The following is a 14,589-nucleotide window of genomic DNA, read 5'->3' as shown; positions in this document are numbered from 1 at the left end:
TTATATTAATTTATTTATATACAGTTCTTATTCCTCCAACTGGACTATATGCTGAGGACACACACAATATTGACTTATTTTTTTATCACTCATTATTCCCTGCATAATTAAGCAACTCTACTTATATCTGAAAAATTCAGATTAACCAAATTTTTAAATTTTGAAGGTTCAATTCAGTTTAGTCACTCAGTCATGTCCGACTCTTTGCGACCCCATGAACCACAGCATGCCAGGCCTCCCTATCCATCACCAACAGCCGGAATCTACCCAAACCCATGTTCATTGAGTCAGTGATACCATCAAACCATCTTACCCTCTGTCATCCCCTTTTCTCCTGCCCCCAATCCCTCCCAGAGTCCTTTCTAATGAGTCAACTCTTTGCATGAGGTGGCCAAAGTATTGGAGTTTCAGCTTTAGCATCAGTCCTTCCAATGAACACCTAGGACTGATCTCCTTTAGGATGGACTGGTTGGATCTCCTTGCAGTCCAAGGGACCCTCAAAAGAGTCTTCTCCAACACCACAGTTCATAGCATCAATTCTTCGGCACTCAGCTTTCTTGATAGTCCAACTCTCACATCCATATATGACTACTGGAAAAACCATAGCCTTGACTAGATGGACCTTTGTTAACCAAGTAATGTCTCTGCTTTTTAATATGCTGTCTAGGTTAGTCATAACGTTCCTTCTAAGGAGTAAGCGTCTTTTAATTTCATGGCTGTAATCACTATCTGCAGTGATTTTGGAGCCCCCCAAAATAAAGGTAAATATCTTTAAAACAATCAAATCTTTACATCAATAACTAGTAAAACTGGACAGGGAGGAATTACCACTATGGAGCCAAAATGAGTTTTGCTTACTAGCCTACTTAATTACTCCCTATAAATAAAATACATTATTCTTAATTTGAGATTAATACAAACACTGGAAAAGGAAACATCTCTTGTGTGTTCTTGAGGAGGTGGCAAAGATAAAAGACATCCTTTGTCCAATTCAAAACAGCAAGTTTTAAATAATAAAATCAGAGCCACGAACTGGTAATAAGTCTTTCAGAAAGAAGGAAAACGACATAGTTCATAAGCTCATATCGACATAGAAAAAAAGAAGCACATTAGAAAGGAATAAAAGAATTTAAAATAACATCTTTGGTTTATTTCATTTTTCTTATCCCTAATTGATCTAACGTAATGATTTGTTCAAAATAATACAGCAACAATGTGCTGGTACTTACAGTTTATGAATGACAACAACGTTATAAGGGATAAGAGCAAGAAACTGTGAATAATGTGAGATGCCTGCACCGCATGAATCAGTACAGTGTTATTTGAAAGTGTACTTGCATCAGTTGCAAACGTACATTGCAAACTTTACAGCAACCACTAAAAAAAGTAAAAAGAAGTGTGACCTATGCTAAGAGATGAAAGAAAATGAACTTGTATTAAATGTTCAATTAAAATCAGAGGAAAAAGAAAAAGAGAGTGAGAAAAGAAAGAACAAGAACAGTGAATAGAAAATGGTAAAAAAATGTAACAGATATTAATCCAACAATATCAATAATCTTTTAACAGGTGAGTGGAAAGGTCAGTTTTCATTCCAATCCCAAAGAAAGGCAATGGCAAAGAATGCTCAAACTACCACACAACTGCACTCATCTCACATGCTAGGAAAGTAATGCTCAAAATTCTCCAAGCCAGGCTTCAGCAATACGTGAACCATGAACTTCCAGATGTTCAAGCTGGTTTTAGAAAAGGCAGAGGAACCAGACATCAAATTGCCAACATCCGCTAGATCATGGAAAAAGCAAGAGAGTTCCAGAAAAACATCTATTTCTGCCTTACTGACTATGCCAAAACCTTTGACTATGTGGATCACAATTAACTATGGAAAACTCTGAAAGAGATGGGAATACCAGACCACCTGACCTGCCTCTTGAGAAACCTATATGCAGGTCAGGAAGCAACAGTTAAAACTGGACATGGAACAACAGACTAGTTCCAAATAGGAAAAGGAGTACGTCAAGGCTGTATATTGTAACCCTGCTCATTTAACTTAGATGCATAGTACATCATGAGAAATGCTGGGCTGGAGGAACCACAAGCTGGAATCAATATTGCCAGGAAAAATATCAATAACCTCAGATAGGCAGATGACACCACCCTTATGGCAGAAAGTGAAGAAGAACTAAAGAGCCTCTTGATGAAAGTGGAAGAGGAGAGTGAAAAATCTGATTTCAAACTCAACATTCAAAAACTAAGATCATGGCATTGGGTCCAATCATTTCATGGCAAACAGGTGGGGAAACAGCAGAAACAGTGGCTGACTTTATCTTTTGGGGCTCCAAAATCACTGCAGATGGTGACTGCAGCCATGAAATTAAAAGATGCTTACTCCTTGGAAGGAACGTTATGACCAACCTAGACAGCATATTAAAAAGCAGAGACATTACTTGGTCAACAAAGGTCCCTCTAGTCAAGTCTGTGGTTTTTCCAGTAGTCATGCATGGATGTGAGAGTTGGTCTATAAAGAAAGCTGAGCACTGAAGAATTAATGGTTTCTAACTGGGGTGATGGAGAAGACTCTTGAGAATCCCTTGGACTGTGAGGAGAGCCAACCAGTCCATCCTAAAGGACATCAGTCCTGGGTGTTCATTGGAAGGACTGATGTTGAAGCTGAATCTCCAATACTTTGGCCACCTGATGCGAAGCACTGACTCATTTGAGAAGACCCTAATGCTGGGAAAGACTGAAGGCAGGAGGAGAAGGGGACAACAGAGGATGAGATGGTTGGATGGCATCACCGACTCAATGGACATGGGTTTGGGTGGACCCCGGGAGTTGCTGATGGACAGGGAGGGCTGGTGTGCTGCGGTTCATGGGGTTGCTAAGAGTGAGACATGACTGGGCCACTGAACTGAACTGAATCCAATGATATCAATACTCTTTTAATAGGTGAGTGGAAAAACTAACACAGCCATAAAATGGGCTATTATTCAACAACAAAGGAAAACAAGCTACCAAGCCATAAAAAGACTTGGAGGAATTTTGATAATATATTACTAAGTTCAAAAAGTCAACCTGAAAAAGCTACGTATTACATGATTCCAACTACACGATATTCCAGAAACTATATGGCTATGAGGACAATAAAAAGATCAGTAGTTACCAGGCGTCAGATGGAGGTGGAGTGAAAAGAGAAGATGAATAGGTAGAACACAGGGGATTTTTAGGACAGTAAAACTACTCTACATGGGACTATTAAAGGTTGAGAGACATGAAATGAAGCATTTGGCAAAGCCAAAGACTATACTAACACAAAAGAGTGAATCCTAATTAAACTATGAACTTTATTTAATAATCATGTATCAATACTGGTTCCTCAATTTTAACAAATACATTATACTAATATAAGATATTAAGAACAGGAAAAAGTTCAGTTATTAGTAATTAATGCCATACAAGGCATTTGGTATTTGATAGTAGTTTTCTCACTCAGGGAACTCAAAAATATAATTAATAAGAATAAACACAAGAAATTATAAGAGTTAGGCTTAACAATCTGGATAAACTATACAAAATCAATATTTTTTTAAATATATATAATGGTATAAGTACTGAAGTTGTCAAATCCTAACCACAGTGAATTTCTAAGATTGACTTGAACCTAAAATCTAAGATGAAAGATTTAAATACAGTGTACTGTGCTTTCAAGCTGTCCATGTTACAAAAATATTAGCAGTAACAAAAACTACTATATGGCTAAAAATATAATATTTTTACAGTGAACGTAAGTATTTTTACAGGGCCATATTTCTCAAACACTTCAAAAGTTACTAAAGAATTGTACTATTTACTTTGGACATTTTTCTGAACAAAAAAAGGACTAAAACTGAGGCAAAGGAATTGTTCTTTATCTCGATGGTGTTGCATATTTAGAAATCGACATTTATCAATATTCATAGACTTCTATGTCACAAAGAATATATTTTACAGTGACCCAAAATCAATTAAAATTTTAAACTGTAAACAAAGAACAAATGAGAATAATACAGAGAAAGGAATAAAAGGCGGGAAAGATAACAGAGTAAAATGCAAAGAAAAAGAAGTGGCAGCATGTTGTTAATTTTAAGAGTGTGTTAGTCGCTCAGTCGTGTCCGACTCTTTGCGACCCCATGGACTGTATGTAGCCTACCAGGCTCCTCCATCCATGAGATTTTCCAGACAAGAATACCAAACTAAGTTGCCTTTTACTTCTCCAAATTTTAAGAGTAAATAGCTTTTTCAAGATAGATGATTTCTACATATCCCAACTTAAAAATATCTCTTAAATGCAATCATATATAATATTAAAAATTATTAATTTTGACAGTAAAGATAATATATGGAAAAAAGGATCAGAATAAAATGCTTAAAATAAGACCTCCTCTTAATATGAGATTATTATTTAATTATACAAAAATGTGTATGTATAAGTCTTTTATATATATATATATACACACACACACAAACTTATATATGCATACATATATTTTAGCATTTCCATAATAATCTTCACTGCCAGTAAACACTGCTGAGGAGAATAAAAGAGGGTTTCACTGCTCATTGTGTATGCTTTTAAATCATGTACACCCATTTTTTAAAAGGACAGATTTAACTTAGCAAGGACTTTATGGGTCATTTTGTTTTCTCCTCTATAGTATTCTTTTTTTTTTTTTTAAAGAAAGCTCTAATGAATATCACTTTTAAATCTGCTTAATATAAGAGAATTATAAATAATACACTTAGATATTTAATTTTTTAGCCCATCATAATTTTCATAATAGTGAAAACTGAGGGAAAAGTTTTAAAATTAGGCAACTGAAGTACTACATAGTCATATACTGGAAAGTCCTATGTATACCCAATTAAAAGGAGCTTTTTAAAAAAACATGTAAATAGGTTCATGACATAAAAAAAGCAGCTAATTAAAAAACTCTGACCTCATTTTTGGGAAATATTTAATGAAAGTATTAATAGATTGCTATTAATTTATTCAACAATTAATTGATGAGATCCTGTTTGCGCCAGATACTGAGATGGGTACAGAATATGCAGAGTAGACCAGCTGCCCTGGAGTAGGGGACAGGTTAGGGGAAAGGAGAGAAGGGAAGCAGACAGATATACATGCATACATAACCTCCCAAAAAGCTATTTAACTGCAGTGCTACCGTGGTAGGCTATCTACAAACACAATCAACAAAATTCCTCCCACCTCTGAATGCTCATGCCATTCCTCCCATTAGGTACAATTTTTCCCTCCCCTTGAATCCAGTCTTCCAGTTTGCATTGTCAAGTAAAATACGGCACAAGTAATACTGTGCCACTTGCAAGCCTAAAGATTAAGAGACCTAAAATTTCTACTTACTTTCTTGCTACACTGAATTGCCATGTACTTCAGGATAGATCAGCAGGAAAGGGAAACCATGTGTAGAGAAAGGCCCTGAAGAAAAGTAACAAGTGGAGACAGGACCAAGATGAGAACTAAGGTGCCTAGTAGACAACCTGCATTAAGCCCCAGACAGAAAGTGAGAGCACCCTGGAACCTCTAGCCTAAGTCAACCTATCTTACCTGACAGCAAATGAAATGGAAATGACTGGTTGCCACTCATCCCTGAACACAAATTTCTAGCCCAAAGAATCATAAGAAAACAAAAAAAGTACTTTGAGGTGATATGCCATGCTACAACTGATAACCGAGACCAAAACTGGGTGCCTGGAAAGTGTATTACTAAAAGAGACACCTAGAAAATATAACATTGGCTTTGGGGACAAGAGACAGGTTGAAGGTGAAAGGGCAACAAGGAGCCTGAAAGTAGACAGGCAGTAAGGACACTGCTAGAAGAAGGGTTATCCGTATTATTTCCTGGCAGAAAATAATTAGCATAAAACTGTCACACGACAAAACTTAGAAGATTAGAGCATCTATAAATGTAACTAAGATTCCCCAACAAAATATTCAAAGTGTCAATGGCTTCTTCACAGCCAAATATGAGGAGATGCAAGAAGAAAAACATGAGCTAAAGAACTAACTATAAGCAGAATTTAAAAGAAATATTTCTAACTAAGAGTTTCTTGGTTAGAAAATAACTCTTTCTCATCACTAGCCTCTACAGAGAACCAAACACTGTCAAGCAAACAGCCTAAGGACAAAGACCAAATACAGAGTACTACCAAGAACATGGGCTCAGAATCATCAAATCGAAACCACATCTGTAAAAGCCTGTGTTAGGACCACAGGAAGACTTCAGACCATGCTTGCATATTCTCTCAAGGTAAAACGGCTTCTAAGAAATTACACGGGATGTGAGAGTTGGACTGTGAAGAAAGCTGAGCGCCGAAGAATTGATGCTTTTGAACTGTGGTGTTGGAGAAGACTCTTGAGAGTCCCTTGGACTATAAGGAGATCCAACCAGTCCATCCTGAAGGAGATCAGCCCCGGGATTTCTTTGGAAGGAATGATGCTAAAGCTGAAACTCCAGTACTTTGGCCACCTCATGTGAAGAGTTGACTCATTGGAAATGACTGATGCTGGGAGGGATTGGGGGCAGGAGGAGAAAGGAACAACACAGGATGAGATGGCTGGATGGCATCACTGACTCGATGGACGTGAATCTGAGTGAACTCCGGGAGTTGGTGATGGACAGGGAGGCCTGGCTTGCTGCGATTCATGGGATCGCAAAGAATCGGACACGACTGAGCGACTGAACTGAACTGAACTTGGGCTCCAAAGTGGAGAGAATCCTGTCTCAGTAAGAAAGTAGAGAGAATCCTGTCTCAGTAAGAAAGTGGAGAGAATCTTGTCACAGTAAGAACTGTGGATGTGACTTTTGTCTAATGGAATGCACTTTTAATCTTATATATAGAAAATCTACAATGTAGTTAACGGAGTTCTATCAGTTTGTACTAAAATAAAACACTATTTCAAATGAAAAGAGGCCTTTAGGCTTTTAACTGTCACATACAGCAGAATAAAACTGCTACTCAGATGCAAACAAAGCCCATTTCTTATGGAAAAGTAAACAGGACTAAAAGAACAGAGCCAAGAGCCAAAAGGACCCAGCCAAGAGTTAAGAATAATACAGATCTTCCTCAGCTTACAATGGGGTTAAGTCTAAATAAATCCATTATAAGTTGAAAATACATTTACTACACCTAACCTACTAAATATCATAGCTTAGCCTAGCCTACCTTAAGTGTGCTTACAACATTTTCAATAGCTTGCAGATGGGCAAAATTATCTAAAACAAAGTGTATTTTATAATAAAGTGCTGAATCTCTCATGTAATTTATTGAATGTGCTATGCTTAGTCGCTCAGTCATGTCTGACTCTTTGCGACCCCATGGACTATAGCCCACCAGGCTTCTCTGTCCACGGGGATTCTCCAGGCAAAAATACTGGAGTGGGTTGCCATGCCCTCCTCCAGGGGATCTTCCCAACCCAAGGATCAAACTCAGGTCTCCTGCACTGCAGGAGGATTCTTTACCAGCTGAGCTACCCGGGAAGCCCAACTTATTGAATACTGTACTGAAAATGAAAAACAGAATTGTTGTCTGAGTACAAAAGGCTTTTTAAGTGTATTGGGTGTTCACCTTCTTGATCGCATGGCTGACTGGGAGCTGCGAATCCCTGCCACTGCCTAGAAACATGAGAGAGTATCATACATATTGCTAGCCTGGGAAAAGATCAAAATTCAAAGTACAGTTTCTACTTAATTATGTATCACTTTCACACCATCAAAAAGCCAAAAAATCCTAAGTGGAGCCAGCATAAATCAGGAACCATCTGTAATGAATTATGAAACCACTATCAAAAGATAGAACCAAGCCATAATCAAGGACATTTTCTGTTTCCTGGTTAGATTTCAGAACTGCTTTAGAACAGAGACTACTACATGCTTTTCATTTTTCCACCTTCCAATGTGATTAACTGTCTTTGTCTCAAAACCACATACTAAGTATATTGCAGGGGGGGGGGGGGGGGGGGGGCGGACAATGGGGAAACTTGCCTTCCTAGTTCACAGGTATCCAAATCAAAAAGAGCTGCATTCAAGGAGCCTCATCCACATCCCAACCAAATTCAGATGATAAAATAATGAACTTTGAACCTGATGTCATAACTGGATGAGATTTCTGGGCATCTTAGGAGATGTCCTCCATGTTGGAGAAACATGAATTGTCTACCACAGGAAGAACTGTGGTAATCCATCAACAAAGATGCCTGCCAACAATCCCTCCTACTTCTGTACACATATGCTACTCCTCCCATCAAGAGGTAGCATCTATTTCTCCTTTGGCAAACAAAATGCAGTGGAAATCATGATATGCAGTTTTAGGCCTAGTCCTTAATAAGCCAAGAAATATCTGGTTTTGTTCTGTTACCCAGAATCACCATGTAAAGAAATCCAGACCATCCTTCTAGAGACAGGCCAAAAAGATACAAAAGCCCTGGCTGATTAAAAAAAAAAACAGGCCATAGAGAACAAATGAGGTATCTCAAGTAAAAGTGAGCACTAAAGTCATCTTGGATCCTCAAGGCCTACTCCAGTCATCTCAGTCAGTGTCTTGTGGACCAGAGCAAGGTGTTCCCTACTCAAACTCCTGACCCCAAAATTGTGAGCAATAAAAACAGTTATGATTTTAAGTCATAAGTTTTGAGGCAATTTGTTATTCAGTAAAGGAAACTGATACAGGTAATGGTAAGCTAGGTGACATAAGCAGTGCTTGCAGCAAAGGTTACAAAGGAAAAGTACTAGATGCTTTTGAAAGAGTCAGTATTAGGGATCCTAACAGCACCCCACTCCAGTACTCTTGCCTGGAAAATCACACGGACGAAGGAGCCTGGTAGGCTGCAGTCCATGAGGTCCCTAAGAGTCGGACACGTCTGAGCGACTTCACTTTCACTTTTCACTTCCATGCACTGGAGAAGGAAATGGCAACCCTCTCCACTGTTCTTGCCTGGAGAATCCCAGGGACCAGGGAGCCTGGTGGGCTGCTGTCTATGGGGTTGCACAGAGTCAGACACGACTGAAGCGACTTAGCAGCAGCAGCAACATAATCTGAGAGATAAGGAAGGTTTTCCTGAGAAGTGATATACTTAAAAGTGGTAATTCAATGTTTTTTAATAGGGAGGAAATTAAAAACATAAATTTTGTTCACTGGTTTCAAATTTCTATTTTCCTACATTTCCACCTGTTTTACTTTTGAAATAACATTTTAGCCAGGAACAAAAGTTTTTTACTGTCCTGTTGCAGTTGAAGAATGGGATGCTCTGATGACACTAGCATTTCAAAAAGTAAACAGGCTATACTGCTTTAAAATTTTCTGAAGAATTAGAATGTATTAAAACACAAATAACCTAAAATTGGTAAAGAATCCACCTGCAACGCAGGAGATCCTGGTTCCATTCCTGGGTCAGGAAGATCCGCTGGAGAAGGAAAAGGCTACCTACTCCAGTATTCTTGGGCTTCCCTTGTGGCTCAGCTGGTAAAGAATCTGCCTGCAATGCGAGAGACCTGGGTTCGATCCCTGGGTTGGGAAGATCCCTTGGAGAAGAGAAAGGCTACCCACTTCAGTGTTCTGGCCTGGAGAATTCCTGGAGAATTCTATGGGGTCGCAAAGAATCGGACACGACTGAGCAACTTTCACAACCTAAAATTATACTGCTTACAATTTAATATCACTCTATTTTTGCAAACTTCTTCAGCTATGTAATCCCTTATAGTTATTTTTGTGAAAAGATGTGGACAACGTAAGACTGAGAGAAATAAATAATACTTTGATAACAGAATTAAGACTGGAAATAACTCCCAAAACTGCAATAATAGAATAAAACCAACATGAAAAAATTAAACAAAATTAATTGAAGAGACATTCACTTTTAGGGTTAAAAAGAAATCAACCACTGAAGCACAAAAGGAGAAAATAATCTAGTTTAACAGTATAAAAAACCCTTGGGGTTTCAGCTGACCACAAATATATCAGACAATAGTAAGTAAGCCATATCAGCATAAAAATTGTTAATCTCATACTTCATTAACACATTTAATTAACAAATATTTACTGTAAACCTAAGACATACCACTTATTTTCCTAAGAGAATACAGTAATGAGGACCAGAGAAGGAATAATCTCACCCTATTTAGAACTAATCAAACTAAAAACATATGGAATGTTAAGTCCATATAAAGGAAATGGTTGAAAAAATTACAGAAACGTGACCTTCAAAAGAAAAATGTTCTAATTTGAATATTGCCCTAAAGAAGAAAGAAAGGTCTTAAAACAATTCTTTCATTTTACCAAAATAATGACTACTATGTGACAGGCACTGTGCTAGGCACTGGGGTAAAAGTGGAAAACAAAATGTCCCTGTCTTCACTCTACTTATAGTCTAGTGAGCATGCTATCCTCAAAGACCTCTTAGCAGGTACCAAGTCAGCATTTTTTATAACAGAGATCTCTTTTATAAGAGATCTATGTTATATATAGATTATCTCACTTATTGTATATTACTACATAATAATTGCTTTTATAATAGAGATTCACATACTTTGATAAGGGCTGAAATAAATTACCTCCAAAGTTACTCCCAAATCTAAAATTTTATGATTACTTACTTGGAGCACTATACCATGAAAGAATATAATTGTTATTCTGAGATAAATAAATATATAATGAATAAGATAACAGGCAAACCAATAACATACAAACACACAGACACATGGGTTTTCTTGTTAATATTTCTACCTAATGAAACAACCATGCCACTTCATACATTTAACCTTCATAGCCAAACTACTCAAAACCAACTTCAATCCACATTCAGAAAAATCTAATCTCAAATTCTTTATTCCACTGTAACAAGAATTTTTAAGTCTCTTTATCCTAGTGATCATCTTACCCTAGTTAAAATAATTCCAAAGAAATTAATATCCATGATTTCTCTGGGATTTCTTATATTAATTAGTATACCTTTCCATGGCTTTAGCTGTATAAGGCAAATGCATTTCAATACTGTGTTCATCTTCATCTGTCTGCAGAGACATGCGTTCAAACATTCCTGTCTTCCATAGTTCTCCGTAAACTAGAGGTTTCAAAATATAGTAAAACAAATGTATTAATGTATATCCTTATCCTGTGAGACTACCCAGTAACACAAAACTACATGCTTTGGCAAGAGACAAAAGTATCACGTAATATTCTCCTTTGGCTTTAGTTTTAAAAAAAGGAAAAAACAACTAGCTTCTTATATAAGACAAAACAGTCAGACACGTAATGATTTACTCAGCATTTTCATATGTTATATAGTTACATAAAAAATAATAATTTAAAATTATCATCAGGTCCTTTCATTATATCTAAAATCACCTCTAAGTTTAAGGTTTTCCTTGACCTTAATCAACCAGTAGATACTAACAAGAACGGTTGATCAAAACTCCTACTGAAATATGGAAAAATCCCCCCGTCTACTTCCTCATGAGGTTTAATAATACAGTTTTTGAGTTTTGTTTTATTTTTAAATAAAATGTATAGGATTATTGTTTTACACCTTAGGTTTTGTTATACCAAGAACAGAAAATTCCTACTGAAAATGTTATTTTCCTCAGCATTAAGAATTAAACTTGTCAGGTAGACTGGAATATAAATTTACCACAGGACTATGCCTTAATCTTAAATTTTTAAAATGATTTAGCAATTCAGACCCTTCAGATGAATTATACTTAAAACATTATATAGCAAGAAAATAATGGAATTTAATACAAAAAAGACACAAGAATATTTTTATTTTATCATTGAACAGAACCAGCATTTTTATAACTACATCCTTAAATGGGTTTACCAATATCAAAGAAAGAAACAAATAACTATATGACTTTTCTTCTATGAAACTGTATCTGATTAAAAATTCTCATTGTTAGGCTATCCAAAACCAAAATTTTCTGAATGCTCTAACAAGGTTTTACAAATCAAGTGTGACCCAGAGGGTGGATGAAGGTAGTAAAAAGGTACAAACCTCCAGTAGTAAAATCAGTAAGTACTGGGGATGTTATGTACAACATGATAAATATAATGAACACTGCTGCATGTTATACATTAAAGCTGTTGAGAGTAAATCCTAAGAGTTCTCATCACAAGGGAAAAATATTATTTTGATTCTTTAATTTTATATCTATATGAGATTACATTCACTAAACTTATCATTTCATGATATATGAAAAGTCAAATTACTGTGTCACTTTAAAACTTATAATGTCATATGTCAATTATATCTCAATAAAACTGGAAGAAAAAATAAAAATTTTAAAAGCATTTTAAAAATTTAAAAATTACATACCCTAAAGCCATTCCAGGGAGTAAGGTTAGAAATATTCCAGTTTTGTTAATAAGCTATATCCTAACAACAAAATGCTAATACTCTATAGACCCTGAAATTATGAAAATTTAAGCCTAAAGTTTAGAAAGAGGTGACCATTTCCTTTGCAAACAGCTTCTTTTATTCTACAAAAGAATTTGCTGCAAAATTTCTTAAAACAATAAACACTCAACATAATTAAAATATAATTTCATGAACTGGAAGGATATACGCTAAGTTCATGAATGTGGCTACTTTTGGCAATGTGAGAATGTAAAGTGAGTTCAGATGAGGGGAAAGTCTGAGTCAAGTGTGAATGATAAGTACATGAGGGTTTGTTATAGTAGTTTCCGTACTGTTTGGCATTTTTAAAGTTATGTTTACCCATTCCTCCAAAAATGTCATTAAAAATCAGAAAAATTTTACTTTACACATTCAGTGTACAAAATGGGACACAACTAAATAAAAAATGTGATGCCTGGAATCTTATTTTAAAAATGAAAATAACAGGTATGTTTTATAAATAAAATACACTTAAGATTTATGTAGCACTCTTCTTGCTGAGCTTCACAACTACAGGCTCATTTTTTCCCATAAAAACCATAAACAAGGAAATAAAATCATTATCCTCATTATCCATTTACAGTGAGGGATTTGTTATACACAGAGGAAGACTAACCTGCTCAAAATCTTTCAAAAAGTTGTTGTGGGTACCAATTTCTTTTCTGATGGTACGATGAGTACATGGTACTTCCCTGATTATAAATATAACCACTACTGTTCAGAGACTAGTGAATCTACAGATTTTTGTGGCTTGGCAGAAAAACTGCAGTTGTCTTTTAGGCATATGGAAGATTTTCTTAGTTTACACAAATTTTATTTTTAAAATTGAAATATTACAAAAGTAATACTTTTAATTTAAAATAAACTCATAATTCCTATTTTTAAAAACTTTGTTTACAAGCTGTAAGAGTTCTATATACTTACTCTTTTGGTCAATACGAAGGTCATACAGAGGTGTTCTATATATATCCACACTGGAAAGTGCACATCGAGAAAGGGGCACATGATGAGAAGGCCCAAGGATGAAAATTCTCCGGCTAGGAGATATACAACAAAAAACACAGGACAATTGCACTTCTACACAAACTTTATTAAATAAAAAGAAAAAAAAAAGTAATTTTTTAAAATTATGTGTAATACTGTTTTCCTTGATTTCATCACCTACTGTTACATGCTAAACTGTGTTCCCTTAGTATCATACGTAAAGTCCGCCCCGCCCCGTACCTTAAAATGGAATCTATTTGGAGATAAGGTCTTTGAAGAGGTGGTTAAGTTAAAGTGAAGTCATTATAGTGAGGCCTGAATTCAATATGACTGGTGTCTTGACAAGAAGAGGAGGAGACACCAAAGGTGCACACATACAAAATGGTAACTGACCACGTGAAGAGACATCAGGAAGACAGCCATATGCAAGCCAAGGAAGGGGCCTCATAAGAAACCAACCCTGTCAACACCTTCATCTTGGACTTCTCCAGCATCCAGGATGAGGAGAAAATAAATTTCTGTTGTTCCAATCACATAGTTTATGATATTTTGTTATGGCAGCACTAGCAAACTAGTGTACCTAATGACTTGCTTCTCAATTAAGTTCAGTTCCTTATCTCTGTCTTTCTGTTGAAATGGCTTTAAAAGAACTATGTTCAATACCTGGAAATACCAGTTACTAATTATCTGCAATAAACGAACTGACTACGCTTAAAATCACCTCTGTATTCACAATGGCTAGAACACAGGTTTTCAACAGCTACATTAATTGCATTTTAAACATTCCAGCTATTAAATAAAATCTCAAACACATCCTAAACTTGCCTACAACTTTAATAAAACTACATAACAGTATAAAGTCTGAAAATCCAACATATCACTACAAAGAATTATTCAGATAAAGCTATTGCCAGATTTCACCCATGGCAGAGAAGAAAGGCATCTTGTTGAGAAGAACTCAGTGTAATAATAAGCTTTCTCTGTTCCTATTCAAGTAGAAGTCATTCCCAAAAACAAAGAAACGTAATTATGTGTTCTTTGCACTATAGGCTAAAGAAAAGAATGGGGCTAACTTGTAGCTTAAATCTTTACAATCCCTTTATCTTAAACATCAAGATTAAAATTGACGAATTCTCATTTTATCTCAAACATCTCTATGA

At 36.0% G+C, this 14,589-nt stretch overlaps 1 protein-coding gene across 4 annotated transcripts in view; it reads right to left on the bottom strand.

Moving 5' to 3' along the window:
- Positions 1-14,589, bottom strand: part of MEMO1 (mediator of cell motility 1) — a 122,957-nt gene that overhangs the window by 41,249 nt on the left and 67,119 nt on the right. For 2 of the 4 annotated variants that reach the window (XR_003588738.3, XM_027966964.3), the window contains exons 4-5: positions 13,370-13,482; positions 11,002-11,113 (exon numbers count right to left, since the gene is read on the bottom strand). The exons of the other annotated variants lie outside the window; for them this stretch is intronic. Coding sequence is in view for 1 of the 2 variants with exons in the window: in XM_027966964.3 (XP_027822765.1) it covers positions 11,002-11,113; positions 13,370-13,482 (225 nt within the window). In the remaining variant the exon portion in view is untranslated. The remainder of the gene's footprint in view (positions 1-11,001; positions 11,114-13,369; positions 13,483-14,589) is intronic. 4 annotated transcript variants of the gene reach the window in all.

This window comes from Ovis aries, chromosome 3 (assembly GCF_016772045.2).
Source record: "Ovis aries strain OAR_USU_Benz2616 breed Rambouillet chromosome 3, ARS-UI_Ramb_v3.0, whole genome shotgun sequence".
In the NCBI taxonomy this organism is placed as follows: Eukaryota; Metazoa; Chordata; class Mammalia; order Artiodactyla; family Bovidae; genus Ovis; species Ovis aries.
The sequence above is the reverse complement of the archived record's forward strand: the minus strand, read 5'-3'. Positions and strand labels throughout refer to the sequence as shown.